Consider the following 18,753-nt stretch of genomic DNA (forward strand, 5'->3'; position numbering starts at 1 on the left):
CCCCTGGCAAAATGTTACACTAAAGCCCATGTGGCACAAACACATCAATGGCAGAGACTTGCAATAAACCAGAAGATAAAAGGCTGTTTGGGTTTTCTTCCAGAGCAGAGCACTTCCACCCAAAAGCTCCCTGGCACACACCTCCCCCACGCTCCACTGAACATCCATTCTCCAATTTACTGATTAAATATCATCCCCAAGCCTAACAAAACACAAATGATTTCTTCAACTGCTTCTTTGAAGGTTAACACACCGCCCCTCTGAACGAGCAGCAACCCGACCCTACCAGAAGCCTGACTTTCGCTCCTGCGAGGACCCAGTACTGAGCTCAGACTTTGCACTTTTTAAGCCTATCTCCCACGTCACGTGGATATTTTATTAGCAAAGGAGTAGGTGGACCTACTTAATATGGAAATAAACCAGCAAAGAAAAAACAAAACCAAACAACTCCTGTTTGATGACCTCAGCTAGCTACAGATGACAATAATAGACCGGTAACCAGATGTGGTTATTTGATGCTTGCTCACAAATAACGTCAGCCTAGAGCCAATTCTCCCTACTGCTACCACTGAGCAGAACATGCTTGCTTCAACCTCTTCTTTCAAAGTCACTTTCTGCTGCTAGGACAACTCCTCCTCCATTACCAGAGCTTCTCCTCTCACCTCCATTCCTGGAAACAGCTCAGCGTTATCAGTCTCCAACAGATGCAAAGCACCCCCTGCCCTCATCTTCTCTCACTTTCAAAGCAGCTGGCCCACCTGTCCTGCTAAACGCCTCCTGCCCGTGCCCCGACGTACCAGATCAAACCAAAACATGGGCGTCCTCCCCGTCTCAGAGCTGCGCCCTTGGGTTGGCTGACCTGCACGCCACCCGCTGAGCCCAGACACCTAAATTAAGAGGTAATTTATGGAAAAGCAAAGAGCAGCTGGCTAGCAAGCAGCAGGCAAGCAGTTGTAGTACACGTGGTGCCGCAATTCCTGTTGTAATAACAAGTGTTCCAAACCTCACAGATGTCAGGAGCCTGAAAATTACACTTTCATTTAAATATAATGGAATTTTTAAAGTAATACTTTTGGAGTGCTTTAGCTTCAATTGTCTGAATCATCAGGGTGCACTTAGGTCACGCTCTTGTACTTTTACTGGAAAATATTTACATTTCTATCATAAAAAAAAACCAGCAACAAATTGAGGTTTATACTTCACTTGGCTCCAGGTGGTAGGATGTTAAATAAATCATCAGGCTGGTGACGAAATCAGGAGCATTCACAAGACTGTGACAATGCAGTCAAGATGATAAGTATTTGTTTCAGCTGTGGCTGTAAACACGGGCATGAGCCTGATTCACAGAGCCCGTGCTCTCCTGGAGGAGCCTTTTTCTTCACTGCCTTGCAAGCTGTACAATCATTCAGGAGCCTCTCTCTCAAATCAGTTTCAAATTGCCATGGAAAAATATACTAAAACCCACTCTGTGCTCACTCACAAGAATTAACGAGGAAGTGGAGAATCATATCCGACCCGTACATTTTATTTTCCCTATATTGTTAATGACACACCTAATGTTTCACCCCATAAAATTTCATTAACAGAGGAAAGAGAGAAACATCTCTCCATACGCAGGCACACCTGAAGATCTGGAAACCGTGCATTTTACACCTATAAATTCACGGAAGGGGCACGGGATGCTTATTACTTGTGTAGCGCACCGCGGTGGAGAAGAGGAGGGAGAGTAATTCCACAAAGCAGCTGCTTCCAGTTAGGGCAACCCAGCTGGAAGGCAGAGGTGCCTGTCAAACTAATTAAAGTGAGGAGAAGCCGTCCATCTGAAACTGCAGCTTTTAAGCACTGGCCAACCCACTTCCAAGATGTAATAAAAAAAGAAGAAAAGTAAGCGAGAGAGACAAGTGGAAACAGGCTTAGGTATTGCTGAAAACATACCTCCGAGCTATTCTCTCGATAAATATTTTGGGAAGTTTCTGAACAGAAGGATTATTGTTACTGTGGTGCTGTGAGTGGGAGGAATTTACCCTCTACAACTCAACCAACTGCATCGATGATGATACAACAGCCCTCGAGGGCAATGAGCTAACGACGTTGGCTCCGCGTTGATGAAGTTTTACAAGGAAGTCATTTCGTTTAAGTACATGTGGAGTAGGCTGGTATCGCTAGTTCTCAGAAAAATGAGTCTTCATTTGCGAGGGTTTAATAATTAGGCGATCCTGGTTGAAGATGGCCAAAGACATTTCTGCAGTTCAATGCGTATCCTGTGGGCAACATATGCCTAGCAAAAAGTAATCGCAATTTGGCTTTTTAGAAGTTACCGATGCACTTAATCCCAGAATTGCATCACCCATTCCTTTTGACTTCTGGGGGAAGATGTGATTTATGAAAACAAACAACCATTGCTTGGGTGGATGAAGGTTAAAGGGACTGGAAAGGATGCAGTGATTATCTGAAAGTATGAAGGGTGTGTAAACTCCAAGGGGAAATCGGATTGCTGAAGAAAGCTCACGAGGGTGTAACTCAGGGCAGTGAGATAAATGTATGTGTTTTTAAGCTCTGAAACATTGGCTCCCAAAACGATGACATTATTTGTGTATACAAAAGGAGATCTGGTCATTTCAGAAGTCATCCCTATTTGTCACTGAGGACAAAAATATGTAAAAGTAGACTGAAAGGAATGAAAGAAATTTGCTGCGTTGGTGAAGGGAATATGAGAAATAGCACCAGTAACTCTCTATCTTGGTGGCAAGCCAGGTGACCTTCTGGAGTCACAGGATATTATCTGCCATCTCCACCACCGAGAAGGCAGCAGCAGGGGTGGTGAGCCCACAGGGCTCTGGGCTACAAACAGTCCATGACTTAATTTCACATGGCTTGGAGCTACATACATTATTTTGGGTGTTTTTCATTTTAAGGTGCATGCTAACTGGGCAATTGCCTAAGAAGTCTGAAAAGCCTGTGTGGCCCTTAAGTTTCCACTTAAATCTGCTTAGAATTTCTCAGCTGATCTTAATTACATCTGTGCCATTTAGGGAATATGTAAAAATGTGCTAAGATACCAGCAAGGTATTGGGCCTCATTTAGGTAATCTCCATTACTCCCCAGCTTCCTTTTTTTATGTATGTATATAAAAATTTTTAAACTCCAGGAGATAAAAATATTTCTTATATTGTTTATAATTATTTATTTATTTTTATATATAAACAGCATGAGCAGACATTGTTAGGAAAAGACTGCATTTTGACTTGTAAAAGAGGCAGATTCCTTACCTCCTAAAAGCATTTTCCAAATGTTGCAATACCTTTTTATCTTCTAGCATTTTCCAGATAACTTTATAGTAACAGACATGGACTTCCCATATTAGAAAGGAAATATAATTGTTCTCCTGGGTAGTTACTTCAAACAGCTTTCAGTGTATCAAACGTGACTTAAGCTTATGCCTTCTGTTGCCTGTACTTGCCCAGCTATTATTCATGTTTGTCCTCAACCAGAAAGGAATGCAACCAAGGGATCAGGACCCAGTTATTCGCAGCACCCCCAAACACACGCAATAGTATCCTGATCTCTACCGTGTTCAAATGCATCCAAGGATTTTGGCAGGGGAGAAGAAGCAGTTTTAAAATCTTTCAGTGCTATTTCCCAAACAAATGTGTATGTATTGGTAACAACGGTAGAACAGCTGAATCGTTGTTACGTGGATGTATGAGCAATGACTGTAACAAGCTCCACATGTGACAGACAATTCATGTCAGTGTCAAAGAGCTAAACAGTATTAGAGGCTACTTAGTGTGCTTGGTGGTTTCAAATAAGCTTATCCTGATCACATTTACCCACCAATCCCCTGCTTGGCTTTAAGATACAATGATCTTGGCAGTAATATTGGCTGCTGCCTCCCTCCATCCCGGGTTCTCACTCCCGCACCGCAGTAATTACAAGGGAGAACCCATAAAGAGGAGAGTTCAGGAAGGCTGAGGGAGGGCTAGTACAGGACTGGAAAGATACATCAAGTTACATAACGCTTTTTTTTCCACCCTATTATCTTGTACAAGTTTAAAACAGCCAAATGGATTTGTCAAGAATTAATTGTGTCAAATCAATCTTATTTCCTTCCTTGGAGGATAATTGGTACTGGATGAGAAGTAGCAGCAGATGGAATACAGATTGAATTTAATAAGGTTTCTACCTTATTCAACCCGGTCAGCTGAGATACCATTATGAAGTGGTACACAACTGGTTGAAAAAAACACTTTCAGAGATTAGTTTTCAGTGGTCGGCGGCCAAAGTGAAAGAATATATCGAGTGGGGATCTGTTCTTCAATATTTTAATTAACGGCTTGGCTGGTATGATTGAGGGCATGCTCACTAGATTTACAGATGACAGAAAGCTCAGAGAGCTTGAAAATAACCACTGAACATGAATCCAACATTTTGTCTTGTTGCAGAGCAGTAAGGTTCAGAGCAGAGCGTACCAGCACAGCCAGCAGGATGCACGACTGCATGCCTGACGTGGAGCGATCCCCACTCCGCTCACCAAGCGTGAGCCCCAGCTGCAGTCCTGGGTCATGCTTTCACCTGGCATGCACTAGACGTCAAGACACGACACGGACAGACTACTGGGAGAAAATGGAAAGGGCAGCCCCATGAACGAGAGGTCTATGAGAGGAGATTGGAAGGACTGGGGTGCTTTAGCCTAGACAAAGATTGCCAGAGAGTAGGATAATCATTTTCAAAAATGGAAAGGTTCCCTCCACCAAGAGGGAGAATAAACCTCTCTGTCTGCTGGGGTTAGGGCAAGAACGAACAGGTTTAGTTGCAGCAGGGGTGATGTCAGGTTAAACGCTGGAAAAAGCCATCTAACAGCAAGGTTCATACAAGTAGTGGAACTGATTGCCTGGGGTCACTGTGGAGCCTTCATCACTGTCTAACCTGTTCTGGAGAACCTCCCAACAATCATTTTGGTACAACCGAATCTGCTCTGGGGCTTGGAGCGGGCTAAATAACCTCCTAAGATTCCTTCCAGTCTTTTTATTTTCTTAATACTTTCTTGTGTTTGTTTTAATTCTTTGAAACCAGACTGTGAAAGCCCCATGCACAGCAGCCAGCATTTATTCAAAAGAATATCTGAAAGCCATTCATGCCAAAAGGCCAACGTACAATGCTGCAATTTATGTATTTTGCTGAATTAGAGCCTAGAGGTATCAAGGATACCACAAAGGACATTGAAATGCTTTGTGTACTAGTGCCACAGGAATGAATATTGATGCCTGGAGAACTGGAAATGCTGTGATTTTGATAGTGACCTGAAGATCGGTCCCAGACTTTGCTACCACCTGGCCTGCTTTTAGTATTGCCATTTGCACAAGACGTTTGAATGGCCGTGGCAGCGTGTAACTGATATGATCGGGGATGACAGTTGCCAGAGGGACAGGCTGCTGCACCAGGGAGCCAAGAATCCCAAACTTAATACGCTTCATAAGAATAATCCTAGAAATTACAGCTGCTCGAGGGCAAGGGTTTTGTTAGTTCATATATACTCCAACTGAAATGCATTAAATATTTGTTTGGGTACTCCTACCTCTCTTGGTCTTAGCCAATGACAACCACCATAAAACGCAGCCTAGCTGCCTTTCCAAAAGTAAAATCATGCCTGGTTGCTTTACAGAAGCGATTTCTGGGGAAGCATAGCTGCCTGTCGGAACTTAAATGCTAGAAACACTTTGCAAATGTGGTTTTCCTGTGTAAACCAGGCATGCAAAGGAGCGCACAACCTTTAGCAGAAGTTGCACTCAAAACAGTTATTCTGCTTTTTTCACATGAGACTTGAGCATGTGCAGGACTTGAACATGTTGTTGGTGTGCTGAGATTTGCAGAAATGATTAGGACAGCTACCTTCTTCTCTGAGACCTCCACAGGCACCAGGCTTTTGGAAACCAGATCCCCACTGAGTCTGAAGTCCTCAAACTGGACATTCGCAAAGTCACTCCTTTGGGAGCTGTGCAGAGAGAAAAGCCAAGGACAGGCAGACGTGTGCATTCGCACAGCTCCAGAGACTGTATTGCACAAACATCGTCACACATTTTGCATCTTTCAACTCCATATGTCATTATGAAATTGCATATAGAAACAAGACTGCTATTTATATAAGAATATATGCATACAATAACATCTAGGACTGTGTGTATACATAACACAACGTATGGGAGGCAAGCCAATAGCAAGTGACCAACCATCCAAAACAGAAAATCCAGCAGCAAGAAATTATTTCCCTGGATTGTGAATCCCCAAAACCTTCACAGGCCAGTTAGAGAGTGTAGCTCCCGCTTTTCACCCAGCAGTACATATGTTAAGTGCATTGCTTATGAGGAGAGAGCCCTCTCCACAATCCCATGGCCCACACTTTCTGAGGAGGGACGTGTAGAGGGAGTTATTAAGGTTCTGTCAATTAGACACAAGGCTGAAATGACATCCCATCTGCTCTACAAATGTCAAAGAGCTCGTAGCACCTGTCTGGGGGAAAAAACAGGAGCAAGAGTTTACCACAGGTTCAGATACTCCTGTGAAACAAAGGGCTCTTTGTGCTAGTGCTTTCCATAGCAAAAGTCCTTTGGAAAGTTTTGGAATATTTTTTGCAGTAGTATTTTATGTCAGTGGATGAAAAAAAAACAAGCATTCACACCCTTAAATGTCAGAGTGAGTTTTGCTGTAGCTTTGCAGGTGCAAAAGCTGTACCAAAACCACTAGTAGGAAAACATATCTGCCCTCCCCCTCGCTCCCCTCCCCGCTCAGTACAAGTGTTTAAAGAGGACCAAAGCTGGCAACTTACCCTTTAAGTACTTCATTTCCCTGCCAGAAGGGTCTAAAGCAGTTCCTAGCGAATCCTGGGTTTGTACATTGCAAACAATACGATGTGAGCCATAAATCTCCTAGTCGCTTCCCCTGCACAAGGGCAGCTTCTGAAAGAAACAGAGCAGCCAGAAGTTCCCTTTCTCCCTTCTAATCCAGACAGGAACAGGGACGAGCCAGTCCCTTCTCCACACTGCATTAAAGAAAGACAAGGCCTCCCTCAAAGTCCCTCCACTACCTTCCTGCGCCCTCTCTGTTGTAGCTGCTCATGCTTGATTTAAACTGTCCGAGAAGTACTCCAATTTGCACAAGAAATGGAAAATGAATGTTGACAGGAATATAAACCAATAACCACAGCTTCTGAAATAAGCTTTTTCCTTGGTATGGCTATCATCTATGTTAAAAACAAATGGCCGTGATCTGAAATCATCAGTGCTTTGACTTTATCCTAGCTGACAATTACCTTGGCAACTGTGAAAGGGAGCTTTCTCTTTCCTGAGCAACTTGCTCTCGCTGCCTGAACTTCCACGATGCCAGCAGTCCACCATCTGAGATGTTAAAAAACTCTTGCGGTAATAACGAATGACAATGTTACCAAAGTCAGAGCTGCCAAAGTCAGAGGAATGTGCCAAGTAAAATGGAAGCTTTTGTCTACGCATAAGGCTCTGGAAAGTCTAGAAATAACTAATGCAGAATAAATCCAGGAACAGGAAATGACAGGTACTGGAATCATGATCAAATGTTTCCTGACAAGTGTTTGCCCAAGTAGATCTTCTGTTGTTCTGTTTTCTGAATATGTTTTGTTACTTCTTTAATATTACTTAGCATTTAGCCTGTATTTAGTGTCTATTCCAGAAGCAACTGGGCACCTCACCTACAGAACAAGCTCCTCCTTATTCTACTAAACTCTTTGTACAGAGTAAAGGAATTTACACGCTGCATCTGAGTCAGAAGGTGAAGATGCCCAGAGACGACGTGATTTGCGTTGGGAAACTTGGCTAATCAGCAGCAGCACCAAAGAGGAAATCGGGGTCTTCCTGAGTCCCAGTCCAGGGACTGCTGGCTGTACTTGGCATGCTGTAAATAGCCAGGGACCAGCCCAGGCTACGCATCACATGCTCCATGAGTCTAAGGAAGCAAAGATATCTTGGGAATTAATCAGGTTTGCTGGGCATCTTTCATACAACCAAGCATAACAGAAATAAAGCTGTTAAAAACATTACAGCGAAACCCACAGAAAACACCCAGCAGTAAGTGGACGCTTAGAGGGGAAATGCTCTGCAATAAAGCCCCAAATCATGTGAAGACGTGGGAGTGTTTGCTGGAAAGCAGCACTTCTGTACTACAAAGTGCTCGCAAGATGCAGAGTTTCACAGGAAACTGAACTGAATTATCAAACGTTTTGTAGGTGAAAGCAGAGCCTTTTTGTAAGGAAACTGGGCATGTTAGAACTAGCAGATGGCAGAAATCCAGAGAACTTTATCAGCACCACGACTGGAGGGGAGGACAGTGACAGGCGGTCAGATTTTAATTGTATTTTCCATGAACAACTGTATTAATTGTAGAAGCTGGCCGTATATCATAGGGACCATGTGCTGACAGTACTAAAGATGAAGAACCAGGGAACATTCAACCACGACCAAGCTAATCTATGTTTATAAGAATCACAATGACAGAATTTTATCTGTCTTCATTTCAGGCCCTCAGACCTTTCTGGATTTCGTATTACCCTTCCCTATGGAAAACTCTACGCCAATATGGTGAAAGGGGAGAAAGAGGAACGAGACATTTAGAATGACCTCGCTATTGAAGTCCCTCCCCTGCTGATATCCGCGGAGGAAACAAATTGCTTTTGAAACTTCCGCGGCCAGTCTTCACTGCTGAAATAGAGAGCAGCAGCCTTCCTCAAGCAGCAACCCAGGTAACACACACTGTGACTTCACCAGCAATCCCTAACGCCTTATTTCTGAAGCGGTGATTTTCAGCTTGTGGTTGACGGACTTCTGAGGCCTCATTAAGTACCTTAATGAAGTCCTTGTAAAGCCATTAAGAAAACGTCTTAGTTTTTAGCAGCTGTAAATTCGCCACGCAGGTTTGCACTGGCGCAATTTAGGAATACATAAAGGTTGCAAATCGCTTCTGCTGAGCCTCGACCGCTCTGAGGTGACGAGGCGGGAGGTCGGGGACGAAGCAGGCAGCTCGCACTGCCATGTCCTCCCCTCTGGGCTCAGCATGCCCAGGCTCTGCCGCCTCCTGTGGGGCAGCTGCACCCCTGGCCATGCTGTCGGTGCCGGGGTCTTCTCGCCCCTGGTTTCGTGCTCACCTGTCATGCTGGGAGGCTTGAGACTGCAGCTGCCTGGCCCCCACCCAGCACGCTGCTGGGGGTGCCCCAGCAGGCACAGTGGGCCGAGCGCTCGCAGACCTGGGGCCTGACTTGCAGTGCTCGCCCTTCCCTCCCTGCCTCCAAGCAGAAGCAGAGAGGTCCCCAGGCCCCTGAGAAACAGCCCAGGTAGGCAGGAGGGGAGCCCTGAGCCCCCCAGCCCGAGCGAGAAGCCAGAGGGAAGTGCTCCTGCTCCTCTCCGTGGTGCGCAGCCACCTTCAGCCACCTTCTGGCCTCCTTCTGGAGGGCTTCTGGAAACCAGAAGCTGCTCCTGCTTCTAAAACCAGAGCAGGATGTGCACAGAAACCAAACCATGGGTTCCTAGGGAAGGCAGCACAAATTTAGAAAACAAATGGGCATATGGGAGAAGGTGTGGGGGCCTACTGAAGCATCACCTTAGAGCCTACCACACCAGTGTAAAAGAGCAGCCAGAAAGAGAGGGGCACACACGTGTGCGTGCCCACACAAGCACACGCTGGGGATGAACGTGTGGCTATGCAGAGTACGCTGCTGAGTGCTTTGACTTCTTTGATCATGGGATAATGGCTCCACGACAGATGCCCTGCTATTCTGCCGTTATCCATCTAGTGAAGAAAGACAAAAAAACAACAAAGACGGTGACCTAAATTCTCCCCTCTCGACCAAAACAATGTCAAACAGTGAAAACCCCGGGAAGTGATGGAAAGGAGGAAAAAAAACGAATACAAACTGAGAAGAGGGGAAGAAGGGAGACGAGGTAGTGGGGTTCACTGTAAGGTCACAAGAGGGGAAAGAACAAATAGCAGCTCAGTGTGGCAAATCTATTAAAAGCCTGCGTGCTGCTAGAAGAGGTACGAGGCACAAAACAGGAGGAACTAGAAGTCTTAATGCTTAATAAAATGCTTAACTTAACTGGCACAACTTCAACTTGTAGAGAATTCACACAACTGAAATATTAATACAGAGGAGTACAGCTTGTAAGGGAATGACAGGCAAGGGAGAGGCCTGCATTTGTATTTTGAAGGTATCTCCACTTGTTGCACTCTGGAAAGACATGGCAGAAAGCCCCGCTGAGAGTCTGGGGGCATTAATAAGAGGGGAAAATAACCAAGGTCTGGCACTGTTGAACACCTATCACAGATAACCAAATCAAGCATAAGCCAAGGTGAGTGAGGATTGTTTCTGAGTGGTATCCCACAGAGCTGCTGGCAATCAGAAAGGCTTACCCACCCAAATGCTACCGAGACACAAAAACCACAGGCTACCAAGCTCACGTTTGATGTGCGAGTTAGGGAAAGTGGCTCGAGGTGGTCACAGCAGATGCAGCCTGGGTGTGAACCAGGGAGAGAAGCCGAGCCCGACCCCCTCCCCGGGGGACCTTAGCCGTGGCATGCCAAAATCCTCCTGGCACAAGTCTGGCGAGCCCAGCACCAGAGATTCAGGCTCACTGATACAGAGGTTTAATGTTGCAGAAGACAGAGAAGAGGCAAGTAAACGTGCACCTTATGGGTTGTGTTTCACTGAGACCCCGACCGGCCATTCGGTCTGACCTAAATTTACAGTAAATATGCTTGGGAACAAAGAGTCACACGTGCTGTTTGTAAGCATTTCAAGACCTTACGTTCACATGCCTTTGTGAGAAACAATCAAAATCATTGTCAAATAAAGATAATTTTCTTTGATAATTTGATACTATGCATGCAGATAAGGAGGGGCAGAGAGGTATCTCCAGCCTCATTGGGTTCCTCTTGCTCCTTTACATAGGATATTCATTAAGTCAGCGGCCTACATGAAAGTATCAGGGCTGGTGCATGGCAGGGAAACCATCTCAAAGAATATTTGTCAGTGGTTTATCAAGACATTTAGGCACGACTCAGTATTTTTACATCAGACTTGTCTAGCGGCTGGCCACGTTTTGAGAGCTGTGACCCAGGTGGCTGCTTTGAGGCTCTTGATGGGCCAGTACCCATCCTCACGTGGCTCAGCAGGAACCTGCAAGGAAGTGCCCGAGCCTGCAAAGGCCAACAAAAAGCACTGAAAATCATTAGTGAAGAAGACAGGACCATGTCGTAGGGTGTTCTCCCATGGGGATGATGCTACCTGCTTACTGACTTCAGATAGCACAAAGCTAGAAAGAACTGCAGGCATATTGGAGAGCATGATCAGATACACAGATGGATATGGAAACTGGAGAAATGAGCTAACACAAACAGGAGGCAGATGGAGAGAAGGACCTATTTTTGCAAAAATACTTCACTTGGGAGGAAGTAAGTCAGAAGCATGAGCAGAAGATGGGAGACAGCTGGCCCTGCAGCAGCTCTCACAACAGGATCTGGAGGCTGCAGGCAGAACATGAGTCAACTTCTTTCTTGCTGTCACAGAAAAGCAAGCATTATGTGAAGATTTACCAACAGACAGCTTATAAAATAAACCTTTTGCACTCCTCAGAATTGTAGACCCCTATCAGCTGGGCTACTGAGACGTTGCAGGCACTGATCTGAATCAATTCAGAAGAGTGCAAAAATACCTTAAATAACCCAGGGACCTAGCTGTTAGGCCTACGCTATGTTTCCTAAAAAAAAAATAAAAATGAAAGCAACAACAACAACAACAGCAAAACAACCAAAAAAACTGCCTGGGACTAACTGTTGTTAGTGTAAGCTTTGTTGGGAGAAGATCTTCAGCCTAAGAATTTATGACAGCTGGCATTTCTTTTCCCCTCTCCAATCACAAGAAGTTATGTGGACACAAAAGATTTTTATTTTTATTTTATTTTTAAGTAAAAATGGAGATTAGGAGAAGAAAGCAGAGCTGTTTAAATCTCTTGATTTTACAATCCATGAAAATACCATTTCAGCATACTTTAAATACTGAAAAAACCAACCACCCAGCATAAAAACATACCAAAAATGTATTTGTGGGGAATTGCTTAAAGAAGAATTCTCGTTATTCAGGAAGGCTAATGTAAGCCTTGAACAGTTGAGATCAAGAATACTGCATATTTACAATAGGCCATAAAAGGAAGAAAATTGAAAGCATTAAAAAAAGATGTGCTTCATATTTTATGAAGAAAGGGAATAAAGCCCAGTGTCTTCATTTTTTTACAATTTTCTCTTAAAATAGCCAATCTGCATTTAGAAATACGTAATCCTCCCTTCATAGTGATATCTTCATACACTCTGTGAGCAATATCTTTCAAACTCCTTTAAATGAATTTTCACTGCACCCTATTTCCTTGTTACTTGCTCCCAGTGCCTGCTCCAGGGTGGGATGGGGCAGTCAGGCAATGCGCAGGGGTTTTGCTTGGTCCCCAGGCTGCCAACAAAGTGGTGCTGAATGCCTTGCCTGAAATAATCAACACCAGAGGAGGGGATGTGCACCTCTGCAGACCTCTCTTAAAATGCCTCCCTCAGGGGCACAGTGGTTCCCACTGGTACAGAGAGGGATGTGAGTCTTTTCCAGGTGGAGTGAGTCGAGTCTTGTCATTTTCCCAAGGGAGCCTTCTGAAAGGGGAGGGAGTTTGAAAATATTTTTTCACTGCTTCTCAAGGGGGACGCGCTCTGTGTTTGTCACCACTTCAGGAACGCTTAGACTGAACAGTCCAGATTTCTTTTTCCTAATTACCACCCATTTTCCTTTCATTTTAAATTCTTATGCTCTAGTATAATGCAGTATGAGATGGCTACACTTGTGGAAACCTGCTTATTTAGCTAGGATCTAAATTTTTAAAAAAATAACTCAGTTCAGTTCTACATGCAATTAATTCTAAGAGTTAAGAATCTTAAGCTTGATAAAGCAGATACACTGCAAAGTAATATATACCATAAAGCATACTTCATGCTTTTATAATTTTTTTTAATTCCTTTTGCTGAAGCACAGTCTGCAAATTTTTCAGGAACTAGGCACATAACTGAACAGCTTCTGAGTTAAAATAGTAACACATTTATATAAAAGGCACTGACAGAAAAAGTGATGATCTCTCATTTCAGTGCTACCACAGGGCTGTATTTCTGCAAGCCTTCACACACACACAAAAGTAGCAAGTCAGATAAAAATTCTAACTGAAAACAAAATGTTTTCTGATTTTATTTTTCATAAAGACCTCTGGTTCGACACCTAATTTAATTCCCAGGGAGTGGGATGGGAATATTCTGCTTTACTGTGCTCTGGGATTTTAAAGCTCAGCATGTTACTAACATCCGTGCATCACTGGAAACAGGCCTTGCATGCCCCCAGGCACTTTTTTTCACATCTTGACTGCATTTTCTCAACTGAATTACCCCCACCCATTTGGCAGACAAAAGGCTCCGAGGTACGCTCTGATTCAAAGGCTTTACTCTGTAAGAGAAAGTCACTCTTAATTGAGATTTCATTTCTTGTGCCATCCCTGGGAAGTACCAACAGCTTCAGTCACCCAGTGAATCATCCAGGTTTTATTTTCTCCAGTACGAGTGCCCTGAACAGAAAATCACATCTAGACCGAGTGAACACGTAGGCATAATACTCAGTTTCTGTTGGCTCAAAACCAGTGTGAAAAGGCAAGTAATTAGAAGCTGTGGCCACTGAGAAACTGAAGTCAAGATAAGTTCAAGAAGCACGTTTCCAGGAGTATTGGAGCAGAGAGGAGAAAAAAAAAAAAAGAAGATTGCCCTTTATACACATCCTGCTGCTCCACATTTATATTTATGGGTCTGTTTTCTTTCAGTTTAAACATTACTCATCTTCACATTCACCCATAATTTTTTAAATGGAAGCAATTAAAAATATAAATCAACATTCAAATCTTACCTGCAATTACAAGTAATTGTCTAACTTCATTTCTTACTTTTCTGTTGAGGAAGATAGCAGGCAGCAGAACTGTTCACAAACCATAATATCACAAGATCTATCTTCTCAGGGTGAAAACAGCTTGAGTGAAACTACTTATTTTTCAATCAAATATACAATGACAGTAACTATTAAATTCAGCTGTAATTAACCGTATGACAGGTTTGTGAAAAGCATCGATGCAATCTGAATGTAGCTTGGAAACACAGGTATATAGCTATAAAAATGTGAGGATGGAGTGATCTAAACGACTTACCATCTCACATCAATGTAATAGCAACTGTCTCAGTGGGGATTATTAAGTTAATTCTTCTTTCCAGCCCAGGCTACTCGCCCAAGCATCTGTGCCACTCAGTTCTGCAACTTCCAGACCCAGCAAGGGGGCGAAAATCATCAGCCTCCAGAACAGCGCTTCGCACTCCAGACGAAAAGCATCAGCAAGCCCATCAGTCCCAGCCTTGGAGAAGAGCCCTGCCTCCCCAAAATGCCGGCTAGCCGCTGGCTAGCCTGGTACAACCCACAGCGACAGGTACACGCAGCGGCTCAGGAGCACCGAGCCGAAGGCCCGGCGGGCTCTCCGGCACTAACTTTCAGACAAAGGCAGAGCCGCCCAGCTGCAGTTGTCCAGCTCCTGGCCTTCCTTTGACAAACAAACAGGGCTTTCCCGTTGTGCGAGCCGTGTGTCACTTCCACCGCTCACGCCGGGTGCCAAAAGGCTGCGGCGCAGCCCCTGCGCCCGGGCTCCCCCTCTCCCAAGGGACACGGCCCCCCGGTGCCTGGGCATCGCCCGAGGGGGGCTCCTGGCCCCCAAACCTTGGCCCCAGCTCCCAGCCCTGGCTGTTTCCTCCGCAGCTTCCCTTCCAGCACCAGCCCTGCCGATGGTGTGAAATGCTGACAGCTTGGTGTGGCCCTCGGAATCTTACCCAGGACTTGGTCCAGCAACAACTTTGCGACTGCACTAACTTGAAGTGAACATCAAGTGCTAATAGCAAGTGAACGTGTTGAAATTCCTAACTCGTTCCTACACCGACATGCACAGATTTCTATTATACATATGCAAGCACACTGTCAGAAGATTTTCAATATTGGGCCTTTACAAAGGTTAGTGAATACAATTTTATAAAATATGTTTTTTAGTTTCATAGAATCACAGAATCATTAGGGTTGGAAAAGACCTCCAAGATCATCTGGTCCAGCCGTCACCCTACTACCAATGTTTAATTTGGAAGCAAATTAAAAAATAAAATGCTCTATCAAAGACACCTACCACATAGCTCAGAAGGGGTAGAACAATGCTGGGATGGAGTGCCATACAGCAAGTCCCTCCCCGCCAATTTAAGTCACTCATGTGCCTTTTCAGGTTACAAAAAGCCTTGATTTCTTTCTCATATGATCAAAACCAGCATTGCTGTTTTGGAATAATGGAAGAGCAGAAAATGCTTCTGGTTGAATCATGTCAATGACTCTGGAAGGGTCTGGTTCTCCTACACCCACAGGAGGGCAAACCTCACCATGAAAGAGGGAAGCAGCGCCGGTGAGACCTGCATCACCCCTGCCCTGCCACCCATCGCTGGATGGGCACTGAGAAACATGAGAGAGAGCAATATAGCAAACGGGTACTGTCCTCTGGCTCCGGGAGGACACCCATGCATGCACCTGGCTATACGCTGGTTTCTCCAGGACTGCACAGCAGCAGTGGCTTTTAGGCCAAGGAGAGCAGGAGCACACAGCCCAGCATCCTTGGAGGGGGACGGGCACGAGCCCTGGAAGAAAGGAGAGGGGCTGCGCTGAAGGTGAAGCAGGGAGGCAGGCGACCATCCTCCTCCCAGCAGCGGAGGATAGCGGTCAGGAAAGCACGGGAAGGAAGCAGGAAGCGTGCTGTCGCCTGCACTCAGGATTTCATTTCAAGTCTTGAGAATCTCCTGTTTGCATTAAAAGAAAAAAAGCCACTTAGTCCTCCTGGCATCAGAGGCAATGATTAAAGTGGGAAAACTTTAAACGCTTCCCTCTCCTCCACAGGGTTTAAAATTCAGAAAGTAAATACTAAGATTTACCAGTCTATTTTTAACCTCGGGATTCAGTCTGACTCAAGCGTTTTACATGTTTGTATAAGGCTGCAGGGGGAATAACTCCTTTTTTAACAGGACTTCCATAGTCTTAATGAATTTTGTGTATGTTGAATGGTGAATGTTCAATTAGGCATATGTATGCATTCAAAACATGGGACGGTGACCCCACAGTAACAAATCAAAAGAAGAGAAAGGACAAAAACACAATATAAAACTGTAGGATTTTCAAGACAGTAGTCAGACAGAGAGGGGAGAATTTTGGGGTTTTCAAGTTGATCGATTTTACGCATTAAAAGTTGAGCTTTACAACCTCTGCTGAGCAGCCGCAATGCTGAAAAGAAAAAGGCTTAAGCTTTGAATTTTAAAATATGAGTGGGGGACAAGCCAGCGAATTACCTTTAGCTGTTTCTCACACCTAGCACCCACTGAAAACAACAGATGCACAACATATTTCCCATGGAAGTTTTCCTGCTGTCAGTCCTGTGAAGCGCACTGCTGAGGACAGCCTCACTGCTCATCCCATCTCAGCCTTGCATCGAACACCATTAAACAGGAACAATAAAGCAACGGGGGGACAGGGCCTGAACTCCTCCCAGGGCCACACAGGGCGGTCCTGCAGCTGGCCACGGTGTCCCTGTGCCAGCGATCCCACATGTACCCCACGTCCTCACAGTGCAGCTTCTCTGTTCCCTCTGTGCCATCCATGTCCTGGTGGCCCTGGTGCCAGGGCCTTTAAAGTAATCCCGAGACATCAGCCCACGTGAGACCGCTGTCCCTCTGTTGTGCCTCCATCCCTTGACCCTCCCAGGATGCCGCAGCCTGTTCTGGATGCAACATTTGTGTGTCCCCTCAGCTTCCCCCTCCACATCTCCTGACCGGGATGCTTTCACACTCTCCTGTACCAGGACCTCCATCCGCTCCCACGTACCTCTCACGCTGGGTGGCTCTGTCAGCCCTCACTTCCATATTTTTCCATCTCCCTCAGCCAAAGATTTATTAACACATCCGACTCCCCCACCAGAGTTCCTCCTGTCTCCTCCTTCCCTCCTGCACCCTGTCCTCCTTGCTGCTTGTCCTCTCCGTTTGCCACAAGAGACAGTGCCAGGTGTCGGGGCATCAGCTTCCAAACTGTACTGGGAGAGCAGGAGAGGGAGCTGTTTGGTGGTAGCTGCTGATGGATACTGCTCTCATCCGCTTCTTTATTTACCAGCCAATACGGTTATTCTGTTATCTGTCAATAGCTGGAGATATGTTCTGTGGCCTCCCTTTAATCCCTCCGCTGTCAGTTTGCTTACCCTGGGGGAAAAAATATTAGTTATTTATCTTTGAGACTGTGAACTGAGGTGGTCGTGCGTTGTTTATGCATTTAAACATAAACACATTAAATGTTAAATGCATTTAAACATTGCATTTAAACAATCGTGCAATGTTTAAATGCTGCAGATGTGCAAACAGAATCAATGTCTAGTTGAACAAAAGATCTTCCAGGCTGCTCAGTTAAAACGGGCTCAGTCCTGACAGTGAAAAAAGGGTTTACTCCATGTATCCCCTGGGAAAATCACAAGTGAAGGGATTAAAGGAAAAATGGCATGGAACAATCCAACAAACTGTGTGTCTAATGTATGCAGTCAGTAACTTTGAAAAGTTCTAAACATACAGCAATGTTCCACTTAGTGTTCTTGATATGCTCTTTCCAGGAGCGGACTGGAGATATTTAATCTGACTGGGATGACAGCGTGTCTCATCTCAGTGGTGGCGCCTCTATTGCTTGTCCCTTGCTGTGAATGCCCAGGCCAGAAAAAGGCAAGCTGGATGAGACCCTGAGGATTTCAATAAGCCCTCCCTCACCTCTCCCACGGGCACGGCTCCACCACAGTCATGCCTCTCCCAGCTGCAAGAAGTCTTCCTCGGCCAGCCGGGGAGGTTACCAAAGAGACAAAACAGACTTGCTGTCCCTTGGTAGAAGGGCCGTGTGCCTTTGTGAGTGCATAAATCCATGCTCTCCTGAGTATCTGGGAAATGTCTCCACCCTTAGCACTTCAGCAAGCTCAAGGGCCACTGCTCAGGCATAGCCAGCCCCTGCTGGAGTAAGAAAAAGAAAAGGCCATTGCCCCGAATCCATGCTGAATTTCCCGTGTCCAGCAGATACCATGGGATTCCGGTCCAAATGAACAGAAAGGGTTGAAAATTTGCACAACACAAACTTTTTGAAGCCTTACTGAGCGTGAGCCTTGCAACACGGCACTGCCCAGAAGCCCCAACAGCTTCTTCCAGCCCTCTAGCAGCCCTCCAGCTCTCCGGAGGGTCCGAAACCACTGTGGCAGCCCCCGCGGACGTGGCTCACTGCACAGAGCACCAGGGCATTGCCTCATGTCCCAGCTGCCCACCGAGCACCCTCTGGCAAAAATCACGTCCGCGGTTGAGACGGAAAGGAAAGTAAATAGGCACACACACGTGCACGAGTCTATGTGGCTGTGCGAGCCCCTCTGTCGGGCTAAGAAACGCTCTGTTGTCTGCGGGTGGAATAATCAATGAGGCAGTCTCAGTAAGTGATTGCTTATTGCCTCATGGTTATGAGCCTGACCTCCGCAGAAAAGTCCCTGGCGAATTGATCACACGAGCACGTAAGACTTTAGGGCCTGACTGCTTTCAAAA

At 45.4% G+C, this 18,753-nt stretch overlaps 1 protein-coding gene across 10 annotated transcripts in view; it reads right to left on the reverse strand.

Annotated features, from left to right (window-relative positions):
- The window catches only part of SASH1 (SAM and SH3 domain containing 1), a gene marked incomplete at its 5' end in the record, with an annotated part of 511,807 nt that overhangs the window by 129,588 nt on the left and 363,466 nt on the right, over window positions 1-18,753 (reverse strand). Inside the window, one exon of one of the 10 annotated variants that reach the window (XM_083830235.1) lies at window positions 14,286-14,305. The exons of 8 other annotated variants lie outside the window; for them this stretch is intronic. In XM_083830235.1, the coding sequence (XP_083686361.1) occupies window positions 14,286-14,288 (3 nt within the window). Of the gene's footprint in view, window positions 1-662; window positions 684-14,285; window positions 14,306-18,753 lie in introns of those variants that run through there. One more of the 10 variants, XM_083830244.1, reaches the window with a different exon arrangement.

Source organism: Anser anser, assembly GCF_964211835.1.
Source record: "Anser anser genome assembly, chromosome: 3".
Classification (NCBI taxonomy): Eukaryota; Metazoa; Chordata; class Aves; order Anseriformes; family Anatidae; genus Anser; species Anser anser.